Below are 16916 nucleotides of genomic sequence, written 5' to 3'. Positions count from 1 at the left end.
CAAGGCAGACAGAGACACACACACACACACACACACACACACACACACACACACAGGCACAACTTCCACATTCCCAGTACTGGCTCAAGCTAAAGCACTTTCCATAAAGGCATTTTTTCCCATAATGGTTCTCCATCTGCAAAATAAGTCTGGGAAAAGGCACTACTCACGGCGGGGCCCGGGGGTCCTGGGGGTCCCTCTATAAGCATTCCCTAAAAGAGGGGAGGGGAGAAAGAAGGAGAGAGAGGAGACAGAGAGGGTGTGAGAGAGAAAATGAATATAATAGCATTCTGAGCAGGCTGTAAATCTTCGTACGGAGCAGCACTTGGAAAAAAAAAATAGCAAAGGGAATAAAGTAGGAGGGCCCCAGTGATGAGGCTAATTCTATAGCTTTACTGGCTCCAGTTTCCCTTTTTTTCCACATCGAGAAACACTGTCCCGTCCTCAATTCTCAGCTCTCAAAGCTCTCAATGACCTATCCTCTCTATGACAACTACTGTGGAAGCTCTGTGCAATTCACTGGCTGTGTAATGCATATCGTTCACCAAAGGAATAAAACATGGAATATGAAGAATAATGGTGAACTGTTTGAATATTGTTTATGATGTTTTGAGAGTGCAGTACTGTCATCACAAGGTTCTGTTTAAGGGCCAGTTTTCAAGCACTCAAATGTCTCTCAGCAGCATGTATCCATAACGCATTCTTTATATGCAGATCTCTCATGAGAAGTAATTTGGTGTATTTACTCACTGGCTCAATGACAGCAGGCTCCCCTTTCTCTCCCTTCTCCCCACTGTAGGCAGTGCCGCCAACCTGCAAATATACAGCAGAAGCTCAATAGTGACGTGTCCGTAACAGAAGCAGTGGTCTCTTTCCAGACAAAATATCTGTCATATAGAACACTGAAATGCAATCTAGCGCATGGCCAAAGAGAGACAGCCACAGGAGTGTGAACCAATCGGGTTTCAGAAAAATGTTCATGAGCAAGCAGAATAGCTTTGTCTACATGTTAAGAATTGGTTAAGCATGAAATATGAATGAAATGTAAGCAAGTAATCACTCTGGACATCAGAAATTTCCATGATCCATCTCTTAACTAACTCTTTCTCTCTCTTTGTCTTTCTCTCTATCACACACACACACACACACACACACTTCCCCACCCCACCATTACTATCCCCAAAAAAGAGAAGAGAGAAGATTGAAAGCTTTTATTTTTACTTGGGGATTCTCTGGACTCCCAAATTACCCAGCAATATGGAGATAAATGGACAGCAATTGTCAGATGAGTCTTTTCACGAAGCGATTTCACATGGGCAGAATTCAAGAATCTAATGCATAATTATGTGTGTTAGACGGAGACAGAGGCAGAGAGAGAGAGAGAGAGAGAGAGAGAGAAGGAAAGGAAGAGAAAAAAGAGAGAGAGGGGTCACTGTGGTCTTGGTGGATATGTGTTTGTGCTCTGAGGGCGTAGATGTTCTACCAAGAACTTGTGATAATGGGACTTCAGCCTGGAGCACATCCACCACACATATACACAGCAACCATCTCATTTCCTGTCTCCCACACTCTACACCACCAGACAGGCAAAACAGCCATTCTTTCACTGGATTACTAATCGTCTGTGAATTGCAGCGTCAGATTGCAGACCGAAGTTGACTTGTCAGCAAAAAAATACTGAATATGGAGAGCTGGAAATAAAAGACTGAAGTAGTCCACAGGCTAACAAACAGCGCATAAGCTATAATTAATGAAAGGCAGAGTGGGCCAAAAGCCAAAAAGAGGTCAGTATTAAAAGTAACATCATATTAGGTCAAAAAATGTTTGCAAAATTTGAGAGCTCTTCACAGGAGGTTTAGATCACGTGAGATTTAAGTACAACCTCTTGGATCCGTAAAAGCTCAAGAAATACGCTACAGCTGACCTGCAGTGATTTTTGCTTCACTTCCTCCTGTGTATTTCACATTTTTAGTTACATTTTCCATCACAAAATTTTAACTGTCATACGACACAAATTATTCTAAGTGTTACTTTCTTGACTCATTAACTACATTATTTCTTTTTTGTGGATGCAATTGTAAAATAATCATATTTTATAAAGCGACGACATGACTGTTCATATGCCTTGCAGATGATCAGTCCTATAGGTAGGATAGGAAAAGTGCCTCCACCCCAGAAAGAAGGGCATGACCCCCCCTACCCCATTCCCAGCACCTCCCCTCCCCCCAGCTCACTTACATTGCTCTCCTTGATGTCAGTCTCAGCAGGGACTCCAGGCCCAATCTCATCCTCATAGTTGTTTTTGGTGGTGTACTCATCATAGATGTTATAGTCGTACTCATTATTACCCAGTTCCTTCAAGTCATACTCCTTCAGGTCATACTCCTTGAAGTCCATTGTGTCAGGGGCCACGGTGCCTTTGGATTCTATTATTTCAGCATTGGAGGTGGCTTCAGTGGGATCGAGCCCAACCTGTTCTACCCCTGTGATGTAGTCATCCACTATCTCCTCTTCATAGGCCACATTCTGTAGGAGCAGGAAGGTCAGGAGCAATAGAAGTGGTAAGAAGGTTAGTATAAAATTCGCCGATCTTTAGTATCCACTTTCACTGACAGTTTCTAATTAAGTAGTTTAGTTGTTAACATTATCAGAGCTGCTGGTATTCTATAGATAGCTAGGCTGTAGGCAGATACTGAAATTTGTTAAAAACTAGAAGCCGCTCTGTTATTTCTGCTCAATTCAGAATTGTTCCTCTCAGCAGCTTCAACATCTGTGATAGATTACTGACTGGGAGTGTAAAGCTGGCCAAGTAGGAAAGGCTTGTCATTCATGCTATAACCTCAGTTTTAAAAGGTTTTCTATAGTATATTCGTCACAAATATGTTCTCTATCATATTACGTAATAGCCAACAATTTGTAAACTTAGAGAGGAAATTTAAGATGTCTTTTTCTCTCCACTGCGGTAGTAACAAAGATCAGGCTGTGATAATATTGTCAAACACATGCTATAGATGTCATAACACTGTGCTATGATGATTTACGTTTGTTTACGACAAAGTGCCAAGGAAAAAAAAAAATCAAGCATTGTGTCGACAATGTGTCTTCCACCTCTGATGTGAACGTTAATTAACTTCTCTGACAGATGATGAACACATGATTAAAGTCTGACATCACTCAACAGAGTTCTCCATATAAATGCATTTATCAGAAAAGGCATTTTAGAAAAGAGAAGTTTCCCTTGCAGATTCCTTGACCCATTGCGCATCATGTCCTCATTATGAGCAACAGGTCAAGGACTCAGCACATGATGTCTTTAAGCACATCATGCAAAACAGATATTTGCCCAGCGTTTCATGCAAACATACTGTTTCAGTTGAGTTAAGAATGTTTTTCATTATGTACCAATTTATATAACACTTATAAAGCACACATAAAGGCAGGAATCACCAGCTTTTGGAAACTGGAAAAGATACAAACAAAGATTCCTGCATTCTGCTGTTTTCAGTCAGATATGAGTCATTAAATGGCACAGTGGTTTTACTTGATAGACTCTATAAATTTTTGACCTAGATCTGGTGTGTTCCTGTTCTTGATCAAAACAATATAAAATGCCTTAGAGTACTGTGGAACTAAAACCCATAGCTGGATGGCATCGATTAACCTAATAGTCATGTTTCACTGATAGTTTTATGGTTTCACTTCAAATTATGCATTTGACACTGTAAATCTAGATATTCAAAAAAACAACACAAACATTTTAAATGAACTGAAGTTCGTCATGAAGTATGTACGTGTATAGTGTTTGGTCCCAGTTGGGCGAAAGCCTCACCTCACTGGCACCAGTTGAAACTGTGGGAGCAGCTGCTTCAGAGCCGTCCACAGTACCATAGTCTGTCTCAGTGTAGTACTCAACATCAGTAGTGCCAGGCTGTGTTCAGGAATGAGAGAGAACATGTTAAGGAACACTGAACACAAGATATCATCATAAAAATGAAATGGGTGGACTGGAGAGAGGTTTTAATTAAAGTGTCACATTTTTACCTTATTTTTCCAATTAGGAACATAAGGCTTTTATTTTGTGATAAGTTTGTGGTGAAGGGGTGTTAATAAATTCAGATTATTCTGAGGGAAAAAGTATGTAAGAAAGGAAGAAATTAAGAGAAATGCTGAAATAATGGGGCAAAAGAATGAAATAGTGATGTATGAGAGAGAAAACACCACTCTCTTGGATGTGAGGTGATGAGTTTTCAGGCTGAAAACCAGAGAAATGACAAGCTGTGAGAAACTGTGGACAGGATTGGCTTTATAGGAGGCCTGGGATGTGGGGAAGACCATGGGAACATCAGGAGACCACACAATGGGCATAAGGAGTAGGAGGAGGAGTGGCACGCACACAGCGCTCCCTCAACTGATCAAAAGAATGAAAAAAGAGAGAGAGAGAGAGAGAGAGAAAGAGAAAGAGAAAGAGCGTTTTCACAGTATTTTTTTTCACCTTATTTTCAGTATTGGCCTCTTCAAGGGGAACATCGGTGGCAGTGAGCTCCTCTTCTGTATAGTCGTAGAACTCATCATCATAAGTGTAGTCAGTAGTGAGCTAGGAGGGGGGGGGGGTACAAGTCAGTGAAACAAAGTTAATCATTGCCTCTTTCAGTACCAAAAAAGTGTTCGTTAGTGTAGTTAATCTCAGACCGTTTTACACATCACAGTACATTGAGAGTCAGCACTTCGATTCAGTATAAAGCATCATGGGATGAATGAAATGCTTTTAAAGAGTTGCAAAGCCATTTTAACAATGAATATGTTCTTGGAAAGTAAGTATCAGATCATTAACATTTTTTGCGCTAAAACTATGAAGCAAAGAAAAACATTGTGTGTAAAACACGGAGAGAATGTGAGAGAGTGGTATAATTCTGCTGCTTGTGCAAATCCTGCAATCACCCCTGACTCTTTCGACTCTTGACTGCAATTTTGTATGTAATGGAAAGACACAGGACAGATTAAATGCAAAATCAATTTATCGCCAAGAAAGCTGATAAGAAGTGTCATCACACTAGGCTTAATCCTCCTCCCCTTTTTCTTCTCCCTCATTGTAAAACAGAAAAAACAGAAAAAATAGTGTGTCCAAAAAAAGTCCAAATGGGTCAGGCAGATTAAGTTAACAGGCCAGTCATGCTACAGCTTTGTTTATCAGAGAGGAATAAATATCGGTCTAATTTCAACAGCTGAGCTAATCAAAATAATATTTTTAAAAAAAAGGCCTGATGGACTGGCTGCTGTCCACCGGCTGTGGAATAGCAACTGAGTGAAAGAAACATCCAATGAATCGAGAGAGAGAGAGAGAGAGAGAGGGGGACAGACAAAGAAACAGAGAGAGGCAGACAGAGAGTGTAAGAGAGGTGGGGGGGGGGGGATAATGGAATTGGAAGGGCCTGCCAAGCCCTGGCCGCTGTGGTGGTGAGGGAGCTGGATGAAAGACATAAATATCAGCATGGGCTCGTAAAGAAAATGCTTCCCTCTCCTCCAACACGTGTCAGAGCGGCTGCAGTGCTGTGCGGGGGAGCGCCATAAGGGAGGATATTTTGAAGGGTCCAGATCCAGTTTCCAAAAGATATAGACATAGTTGTGTTTGATGATGGTATTGGTGTATCTGACCAACATAATGCTAAACATCGATAGCAATGCTGACAATTAGTATCATTATGTAAGTCATATTTTAACGCTCCCTGACGTCTCACTAAGTCAGTCCCACGCTTGCTTTAGCATTGCACAGAATGGTTGATGAAGCTACATTTTCCAGCCTTTCCTGAGACTAACTTTCAATACACAGAGCTATAGTAACGATGATTTATCATCATGTTACACTCCGAGTTTCTTAACAGCCTGGAGCCATAACTTCAATTTTCCAGGTATTCTGAGCCTGGCTGAGGAAGAAGCTAGGGTTTCCCAGAGAGTGAGTGTGCGCCTGCAGAAGCCATTAGTATGATCTCTCACAAGTCCTCTCCAAAGAAGGCTCAAACTTTGTGGCAGGGGGAAAGAAATGTTTTCCACTGTGAGATCATCATTTATTTGGTGAAATACCATCGGAAAATGTCAGCGGGCTGAGGGAGCTGAGATACCAAAAAAAGCAGACACAGAGGTTTGTATTTCAATTAAGAGACTGGCAATCTTGTGAGCAATCATGTGAGTTCCTTTGCAACTGATATGAATGGTGCCAGAATTCATGGAATTCAAATTTGAAAAAAAAAATCTTCGATCAAAGCACTATGGTCTTCAAAGTAGGTATAATTCCAACTGAAAAGGTAAGATACTTGAAACACGCTTTTAGAAACACAGAGGAGTCGGGTGAACAGGTTTGGAGAAGAATGTGAAAATACTGTGTAGCCCACACATTCTTTCAGCAGCTAGACATACTGACCTCCTCATCAGGTTCCTGGGCCTGTGGGGTGTCCTGGTGTGGGGTTTCGCAGTCGGGACTGTAGTGTTCACAGTAGTCATAGGCTGCCCGGGGGTCTGCCACGAACAACAGCTGTTGGATGTCACCCTGGAGGAGAGACACAAAGGATAGCATCAGCATTCCAAACTCAATATAAGCATTCCATAGTAAGCAACAACATTCCAAACTCAACATCACCATTCCAAACTTAATATCAGCACTTCACATTCAAAATCAGCAATTAATGCTCACCATTAAACTGCATTGGCAGTTCCTAACTGTAAAACTAACAGTAATTCTAGAGTCAACAGTTTGTGAATCAATGACACACAAGTGTGAGGGATAAGCCACAACCCTCAGAAACACCAGCTGAGGTGCTTACGGTATACCTTGTCATTCAGCTCCATAACCAACGAGACGGTACGCACAAAGATAAGACATTTCGAGGACCAACTATACCACGGAACATACTGTTCATCAACATAAACACACTTTGTAGACTTTCTTTTTAAAAGTCTTTTGTCCCTCAAAATATAAAATATATTCCCTATCCTTATCGTACATACAAATATTTACATGAGCATATGCTAAACAATAAAAAGAGGAGAATTTTCATATTGCCAGTGTTGTAACAAATGACAAAATGACATGTGACTGGCTGACACAACAGATGTGTCACAGTAGTATTTAAACATTGAATATCTTCCTGCCTTGGCTCTTAGATGAGCCTTTAGTCATCACAGGACAATCAGCCAGCAGTTTCCCACCCAGTCACCCATTCTTGCTCAAACTGACAGGAAGAATGTAGACATGGTACTCAGCTGAGAAAACAAAGAAAAGAGGACAAGACTGTTTTGACCAGTTTCATGTGCACACGACCATTCGGTGGCTGTCTCTGCTCTACTCAAAAAAGCCTATTGTGCAGCATTTCCCCAAGCCCATTAAAATCAATGCATACTGTTTCAAAGGGCAGCCGTCCTGTACCGGCTGAGACATAGTAAGAAAAATAACCAGAGCTGTATTCATGCAAAATATCTGGGGCGGTCTGTTTTTCATGAATATTTGGGAAAGGAAATAAGATCTGCACTCCCACCCTACTTAAACCCAATGGCTCTTTGCATGATCTTATCCCAAGGAATTTTCTTCCAACCAGGAACTGTCTGCTGTTGCTGAGAATGTTAACTACCATCACAGAGACCACAGAAATACCTTAGCTGACCCGTGCTGAAGCTCACAAAAGTTAGGACAATAAGACACAACAGGATCATAAATATGCAAATAACCACATGCATAATGCAGGCATAACTTAAATAGATACCATCCCAGTGCATTCTACGTGAAAGGATGCAGACAAGCAGGGTGGCCCACCAAAGAGAATACTGGCATGCAGATTATATTAAATTATATGGTCTACATCTGTGATGATTTAGCCCTCTGGAAGACATTTCATAGATACAAGAATTATGTTTTCTTGGAGCATGACCAATAAATCTATGTAAAGTTTAGAAGGCTCTGACAACTAACTGAGCTGTGGATATTTACACATATTCACATATGTTAGCATGTGCATATACACTCATGAGTACAATGCAAGTCTCTCTACAATAAACACATGTTCACCATGTAGAGCAACCAGATAACAAAAGATTAATTTGACCAAATGTGTTTTTGACCACAGTTGCATAGGGAGAGTAAAAAAAAATCACTGTACACTTCATTTCAGTACACCTACTTGCTGACTAGGAGGAAAAAAAAAGAAAGAAATAATCCCACATTTTCCCCCTATCTCTGCTATACCTCTCCCTTTCATCTCTCTCCTTTTGTCTTCCTGTGACTTTAGAGAGTATTGTTACCTGCATTCAGTTTGACTGCTAGGGGTCACTAGAGGAAAGATGGCAGAGCAGTGCTGAGTATAAACAAAAGAATAGTAGACAAAAGGATCCTGAGCTGCTGAATACAGAATCCACTGTATCTCCTTGCCTTATTACCACTGATGAAAACGCAAACTGGGGAAAAGAATTGTGGTTTCTACAGTATCCCTGCATCCATTGTTTCCTTTTAGCCCTGGGCAACCTACAATGATGTTGAAAATGTTCAGTAGCTAGACTATAGCTATCAGTGTTGATAGAAAAGATACTAGAAGCTAGACAGTGAATTGTGCCTTATAATACTTCAGAGCAGAAGGACAATGGCTTTCCTCTACATTTCCAAAGCTACAGCCCTTGCTTCAGCTGTAAAAGTACATAGTCCTACTTTGTCAGTTATCAGTGTGGTTGTTGGGTGACAGAACTCAGAATAAAAAGCAAAGGCCTGGTAAATCTATCGTGCTTTTTCTTGCTGCTTTACAAGAACTAATTGTAGAGTATTTTTGTCATGATAAAGCAGTGTAAAAGTTAAGAGACCAAGAATCCCTACATCCAAGAGAGACTGCTATTTTAAATCAACATTAGCAGTAAAATAAAAGCACTTTAAAGAAACAGAAACACCGAAAGAGTGCTTGTCTTCTATTGGAGCCCAGAAGGGACTGCAGAAAGCTGAAGCTAATGCTAAGCACTCCCCTTTACCTCACCACATGAGATGCAACAAATCTTTGCATATTTGTCTTTGACATGTTTCTCAGTTCACTAACTTAAAAGCTATGGAATAGGTGGAAGTTCCTGCACAATGACAAAATACTTTTCACTTTGTCAGTTACCATGCAGCCTTTCATATGACTGGTCAAGTGGTGGACACAAACCTTCAAGCACATATAGCAATGCTGGCAACAGCAACAGGTAACAGGTGATGTTTGTTATGAGGGGTTTTGCTTTTTTTCTCCAAATGTGAGATCCAGTAAAGAGTCCATTACTTGTCATGAATTCCCCTTTCCACAAATAATAAAGTAATTACTGAGACAGAGTGACCAGCATTTTCCTTTTGCAGATCTGGATGCTCTGTTAGTGGATGAGGTTTCATCTAAGTGGACTACTCTCCCTGGATCTGAGTGCTTATACAGCAAATTGTGGAAGAAGTCCATTCCCTCAGAGCTACACACTCAGCCATTCATGATGATGTGCCAGTGCAATATGTCAAACTCATGTTACTTGCTCATGGAAGCCACCAGCATGTAGTTGGGACAAAACATCATTTTGGAGTCTATACTGGTGGGCAGGAATGGTAATGTTTGACAAACTGAGCCGATCCACTTTGTAAAAGCAATTGATAAGATCATAAAGGTGCAAGTTAGGCCTTTACAGGCAGTTCCTTTACCAAAGCAGTACAAGAAAAAGTCTGACTTCACGTTGTCAGACAGTACTTAAACTTGGAGTGTTACAGCAAATTGCTATAGGTCACATTGACCAAAAACTTCACTACAAATGTTGAAATCACCTTCCTCAATGTTCAGTCTGCATGCAAGTTCATGACAGATTATGGACCACAGCTTCTTTCCTCTGAATGGGCCTCTTTCTATCACAACAACATCATTAAGAGAAGCAGTGTTTTCGTACCACCCAAAGGTGAAGTAGTGGGGTAGTGGAATGCCTGAACAGTATGCTCAAGAATACTTTCCTAATGCCTAACGGTTAAGCCATTGAAACATCCACACAGAACCTCTTCACGTAGACCCTCCTCACATAATGCCAATCCACCTGATCAACAACTACCAGTATTTTGCCGTGTTTCCACAGTTCAAAGTTCAAGGTGGGAGTTCACGGGAGTTTGCTTGGCAATCCCATGGCTGAAAGGCCAGTATTTGCTCCTGGATAAACTAGCAGTCTTGTTGGCACCGATCTGGATGGTGCCAACATTAAACTGGAGCTTTGGAAGGAACACAACCCATCATCAGTAACATTTACAGGTTTGAAAAAGCATGGCAGATTTCTACCCCAACGTGTGCGGAAAGAACTTCTAACTATGCCAGTGTCCACGGCCTCTGCTGAGTTCTCATTTAGCACTCTGAGGCATCTAAAGACTCATTTACGCGATGAAGACCCACTGGACTTGCTCTTATGAACATTCATCCTGAGATGAAAATACATGGTGAGGACGTGCTCAAACAATTCGATGCGACCGAGAGAAGGAGAGTACACTTCAAATAGGTAGGTCAGTTTTAATTATTCATTAATCAATCAGTGGCGCTTCTCTCTCTCAGCTCTCTCTCTCGATGTGTGTGTGTGTGCATGCATGCGTGTGTTCGTGTACGTGCATGGTCAGGTTTCTGTGTGTACCCTAAGATGAAATCCTGCAGGCACCCCTGCTTACTATCTTGGCTACGCCACGATAGAATTTTTTTCCCCCTAAATGTTTGGCATATTTCAAGTAAAACTGAACTGAGAAGAACTCTGATAATAAATTAGCACGGCTGGAGATGGAGGGTTAGCGGAAACATGGGGTGATAAATCTTCTTTGAGAACTACTGTATCTGCTGGGTTTCCCATAGTTGCTGGTGCATAGAGTTCACTTGAAATGATCACAATCCATTGATGGAAAAAAAAACAAGCAGTACAGTAGCATGAGTTGAAAGTAAAAGTCATAACTGAGCAAAATGTAAAATGAAACCAAAAGCACCTTCTGATGAAACCATGGCCTCAAAATATGAATTTGTTCAGGAGATGCTTTTGTTTTTGCTATTATTGAAGTACCTTGAGTTAAGTACTTTGACTAGTGCATTGCTAATTTGACTGATGTCAAAATGTTTACACAATTTAAGATTAACATTATCAGTTATTCCTAAACAACCATTAATAGAACATTGCATTGGTATTGGCCTCAACGAAAGTCTTGTATTATTTGATAAAGTAAAAAAAAATAGTCTTGAATTTAGTATAACACTAGGTTTGAACACATTACTTTGCTGTGTCCTTGTTAAGGAGGACATCACATTAACGGAACTGCCACAGACTGCTCCGGGGACCTTTTGGAGTCACAGCAGAGCATTAAAGAATGCTGTGTGCAAATGAATATCCCAAAAAGTAGAACCAGAAGCACTTCATTAATGTCAACAAATTTACCTTTGCCCATTCCAAAAAGTAAGTTTACCTCAGGTATACCAAGTACATTACTGCTTATTTTGCACTTATTTTGTCTTTTATACATTCCATAAAAAGATGTGTTCAAATCTGTATTTGAAAAAAATTAAAATGTTTATGTAATAGCCTATACATTTGGCTAATTTAAAGTATACTGTACATATAACATACGCAAACTAGTACATTTCTATATTTATCTTACACGTTTAACCACACCAACCTACAATTCTTTTTTCTTTGAACACCTTTGGAGTAACCTTACAGTAAGCATAGAAATTCAGAGACCCATGGTAGTCATACTCATTCAGACCTCCAACCCTGCAGGTTCTTGTTTTTTCACTGTTCTTTCACTTTCCACTATGGTTCTTAGTCTAAGAAAAGAAGCGTTCTTCCAGTAAACTATTCTCAAAGTTTACCTATTAAAAGTGTATGGCAAGTCAAATTAGTGCTCCATACGTAAACTGCTTACTTTCTGGTTAGTTTTTGGATATATGTAAGTAAACTTAAAGCATACTTTCCTACTTTTGTTCACAATGGTGCATTTGATTTGTATTTCAATAAACTTGTTTTTCTCACAAAATAATCTGTTCAAATGTTAATTATGACCAAAGCACTGGTTAAGTGTGAGGGAGAGTGAAGATGACACACTTTACCTCCTGCAATCTCTTTAAATGAAGACATATTTACACTATTTTAATGACACAGCACATGCTAATCTCAAAAAGAATATAGGCAAAATGGAGTCTGTGAATATAAACTTTCTATAAATTATGCAGAATTATCAGAATTACATGCGTCCAGCTAGCAAAAAAATTCATTTTTGTTTAAGATGTTACTTAAAAAAAAGTTCACATTAGTTGCTTGTAATCCAAGTTGTTTGTGCAAAGAGGGTATCACTTAGCTCTGCCTTAACTGACACCTGGTTAGTATAAGCGCAGGACATGAGAGCAGAGCTGGCAGGACTTTTAGTGGCTTACAATCAGCAAGAGCGGTTTTTCAGGAAATACAGGAGAAAGGCAATTCAGTGTGTTTATTTAAAGTGGGTTGTGCAGTTGCGTCTGTTCAACACTCCACGGTTTGAAGTGAAACATTATGTGCTCTCAAGGTCATCGCATGGTGTGTGTGTGTGTGTGTGTCCAGTTCAATTATTAAATCAAGGGTGAACCTGACTTAGGGTCATCACATTGTTTGTGACTGACACTGTCAGCACTCTCTAATTAGAAAGGAATGACAAATATTTCTGATCTGACATTATGACCTGTGCATGACCTCATTCTGAATAATTTAAGAGGTCAGAGGAAGCTCAGAAAGGCATGGGAATATACATTCTTGGGTCATTCAGAAAATCACGATGGTTGAGAGTTTCAAACACTCACAAACAAGCCAAATTTTTCCCCAAGAATTGGCACCCTACTTGAACCTCATATAGTTCAGCTATTGCATGGGACTGTCCAAAGATCTTCGTTTCACTAGTATTCTGACCTACAAATTCTATGTTCTTTGAACTGAATTGCATCTGCTCTTATATAAGTGAAAAAAAACTATATCAACATTATATATGAGTCCATAAATGCTCCCTGACACTATGACCCACATATTTTGGCTATGCTCAAAAAACACAAAAGGGACACAAATGGTTAAAAGACATAAAACAGACTCTCCAAATGGTGCAGAGACAACAACTGACTTTTAAAGAGTGAAGTGTTTAATACTCTCCAGATATTTCAGTTCTCATCAAATGCAGACTTCGTGGTGAGTACTGGTGAGGGTTCTTTTAAAGCATAGAGGGCAGACAGATGCTCTATGCAGACCGAATATTAATACTTTTCTTCTCCAGCTGCAGTTCACCAAGCCAAACTTCAAATACTAAATTGGAGCTTAATATGGGCAATATCCCAACACAGCTCCACTTTGGAAACTTTCTCCAAGCAGCAGCCACTATTAACCCTGGAGAGGGCCTTTTGCCTTTGCCTTATCGTGCTGATGGGACATGTTAAACAGTAAAATATGTTTCACAGCAGTAAACGAGACAGGGGCTGAGGCCTCGCTAGGAGGGAACGTGGCCTAGAGGCAGAGAGAGAGAGAAAGTATGATAGAGAAAAAATAGGGTTACAGCTTACATAAACTATCAGTGTATTTGATGAATAGTCAGTTCTATGACTTCATAGGAGGTCTGTCATGTATACACTGAGAGGGATGTATACACTGAGACAAGTATAGGGTGAGACTAGGGGTGAAGGGAGATCAAAAGAGTCTAGTTCACCCAGGAGCAGGTTTAAATGCTCAAATCCCAAAAAGCTGCTTGATTTCAACTGTAACTAAATAAAGCTGAGATAGCTGACCACGTTTCCATTGAGCTCTATTCAAAAGTTCCCATTGTACTTGACAGGCAAGCACAGCTGGGCAGTGCAAGTGTATAACTGCATAAAAATCAGCCCATAAATCAATGCAAGGTGTTCAGGAAGCATGAACTGATGCAGCAGATGCCTAGGTTTAGTGCAAGAAATCTGGTGTACTGCTTTTTTTCATCCAGGCAATGTCTACATGAACTACCATTCATCCACAACCCTTGATCAAGGGGAAACCTTCTCAGTTTCCATGATCAAGACTTTCCGTACTCTTCAATTATGACAGGTTCCAAACAAAAGGCTTTCTACTTCTAATCTGCCTGCCCTACCTACTGGTTAGTCTAGAGAGAGAGAGAAAGAGAGAGAGAGAGAGAAAGAGAATGAGAGTGATAATGAGAGATAACAGAGAAATGGCAAGGGTAGCAGAAATGAAGAGACTACAAGTTTTTATTAACAATCCCAAGCAGGTCACAATATCTCTTCAGCAGCTGTAGAGCTCTCGCAAAGAGCACACACTGATCATATTTTCCCCCGACCCAGTCCTCCAGCTTCAGGCCTCACACCTGCTTACGCAATCTGCAGCAGCTCCGAACACAGATGCTCTACCGCTTAGCAGAGAGGGAGCAGTGACCTTCAGTTTCACATTTTTTCCACACTTAAAACAAAGCAAGTTTCACGTCATAAAGACTGAATAAGAAAGTTACATCACACAGACAAATCATTGTCACATACCGTCCCAGTGTTGGTCACCACTAACTGGAGACTGACACTGTTATGCTGGACATGATTTTTAAGTCATAAAACAGGATTCAAGGTTCAATGAATGGACTGCATAGAAGAAAGTTATTACTGTCTCTAACAGACCAGCCAGCAGCTGCTTTCAGATCTTTCAAGTTATCTTAAACAGCAGAACAGACAAGTTCAACCCTCTGCCGGCTGAAGAAACATGATGTTCGGAATGAAAGTAGATCATATAGTTCATTCTGCGCTCTATCAAGGACGTGAATGGCTAGGAACCAGAGGGAGAGCATTATTGGATCTAGTGATTTTATTACACGCAGTCAGCTGCTTTACAGAAGAAAATAATATTAATGATTTTCACAGGTTTTAAGGCAGAGATGCCAACAGATTGAAAAAAAACAACAAAAAAAAAACCAGAGAGCTCTGTACTTGTTCACCATAATTCAGCTTGATTTTTTCCAGCCTCAGAATGTGTAACACATGTCCTTTGAGGAACACTAATTAGGAACCATCATGACATTCAAGTTTCAGTGCCAGCGCCACAATCTGGGCCAAATCTCACAGGACATGTGAGAGATGTTGGCTTCGCTTAAGCACTGGTTAAGCCAACTTAACAAGATGTGTTTACTGCAAAGTAAACGTCCCAGCAACTGAGCACCAAACAGTGAGCAAGAATAGTGGCACTTTGAGCCAACAACATCACCGAAATGTGTGTTTCTGTGAAGTAAATCATGCGGAAAAAATGAGCTGAAAAGGTAAGGCATTTGGGCTGTGATCATGAGACAGTGTGGGCACATAACAACTTCAAGCAATTTTTTTACACATATGAGAATATTTTGGAGGTGACAAAAGGATGCAATATATCACTTTAGCATACCAATTACAATATGTAAGGAGACAATATATAATATATAAGCGTCGTTGTTTGAATTTTGCTGACAGTAAAATCTTTTAAAACAAAATTTCAAAGGTTTTGAACTCTTTGACATTTGCAGATGCTTTACCTTGAAGGCGCGGAGACAAGACAGGGTCCAATTACTGAATCACGAACACGATAACAGTCATTAGCACTCTGCGAACGGCATCAGAGTAGACAGGGGCTTGCAGTTTAGGACTCAGATTTATCTTTTTTCAAGTGGAAAATAATGGCATTTTACTGATTGTATATACCATTATAAAAAGAAGTGTTGATCAAGGAAACAAATGCTTTCCAACATGCAATGCAACACTGTAATGAGGCAAACAGAGCAATTTAGTATTTCTCCTCTTTAAACAGGGTCAGAAACCCTCTAATTACTCTCTGATCCTACTCCATTTAGTCTAATTTAACCTCACACATTCACCACCCATTAAAGTAAAAAAAAAAAATCACATTGAGCCGCTGTGATTTCCTTTCCACATCACATAAAAGAAAGTCCTCCAAAATAATTTTTTCACAAGGACAGTTTTTTGAAGGCTTAATACAAACAAACTTTAATTAGACATTAAATATGACTTGGTCTTCACCAATTATTCCAGAGGCTTTGAGTTTTGTCTAGCATTCTACTGATATGATTAGTCTATTTATTGGTAGTCATGATTCTCCATGAAAAGTAAGGAAATCAAAACAAACTTATGCCTGCTGTGGATTGTAAGTATAGACATTGTAAAGTCTGGCAGTTTGAGCAAAATGGCAACAACATGACAGTAGTGTTAAGAATGGCTGACTAAAGTTCCCCACACTGAGCTCTCCTTGATTCAGCTATCACCTATTTTGAAATCACTCTGATAACTCATGGTAGACACCAGTCTGTGGCAGCTAACCAACTTATTCGCTAGCACTGATCATCTGAAGGCATCGTGACATTTGAGACCATGTGTAGCAACATATAGTGCTCCAAAATATTTCTTGCATAGCCAGTAAAACAATATGTGAGAGTGGCACTTACAACATTTTGAAAAGCAAAACATAATTAATGTTGAGATGAAAAAATGCTCATGAATATAAATGTGTGTGTGTTGGGGGGGGGGGGGGGGGTGCATCTCTAGCGAAGAAGTGAGGAGTGAGTCATTAGGCATGGCAAGTTTACTCAGTGACCCAACACTTTGCAGGGCCCTCCCCTGACTAGTATAAATGCCAAGAGAGGAAGTGGGATAACATTTTGAAGCGCCTCTTGTGTTCTAAAACATCTTTGACTGGGAGGCAAACATTTAACATGCTGTTCTTATTAGCCAGCATTCCTCAAACTCACATCAAAGACAGGCTTGCAAGATACTGTCTCAGGAGGTAGCGTGCAGCATAGCTGTGGGTTGTTGTTTAGAGTTTAGACGGAGCATTCTATGCTGCCTTAGCATTAACTGTTAGATTGAATGCATTAAGCTCTGTCGCTTTTTTCCATAGCGTAG

General features: G+C 40.2%; 1 protein-coding gene across 1 annotated transcript in view; it reads right to left on the bottom strand.

Annotated features, from left to right (window-relative positions):
* col11a1b (collagen, type XI, alpha 1b) overlaps positions 1–16916 on the bottom strand; it is a 61307-nt gene that overhangs the window by 34251 nt on the left and 10140 nt on the right. Inside the window, exons 5-10 of the mRNA XM_030775510.1 lie at positions 6416–6541; positions 4493–4594; positions 3830–3928; positions 2239–2526; positions 751–813; positions 171–212 (exon numbers count right to left, since the gene is read on the bottom strand). Of these exons, the coding sequence (XP_030631370.1) occupies positions 171–212; positions 751–813; positions 2239–2526; positions 3830–3928; positions 4493–4594; positions 6416–6541 (720 nt within the window). The remainder of the gene's footprint in view (positions 1–170; positions 213–750; positions 814–2238; positions 2527–3829; positions 3929–4492; positions 4595–6415; positions 6542–16916) is intronic.

The sequence above is a fragment of the Chanos chanos genome, chromosome 5, assembly GCF_902362185.1.
Source record: "Chanos chanos chromosome 5, fChaCha1.1, whole genome shotgun sequence".
Lineage (NCBI taxonomy): Eukaryota > Metazoa > Chordata > Actinopteri > Gonorynchiformes > Chanidae > Chanos > Chanos chanos.
Note: the sequence above shows the minus strand (reverse complement) of the source record. Positions and strands in the feature narration are given on the sequence as shown.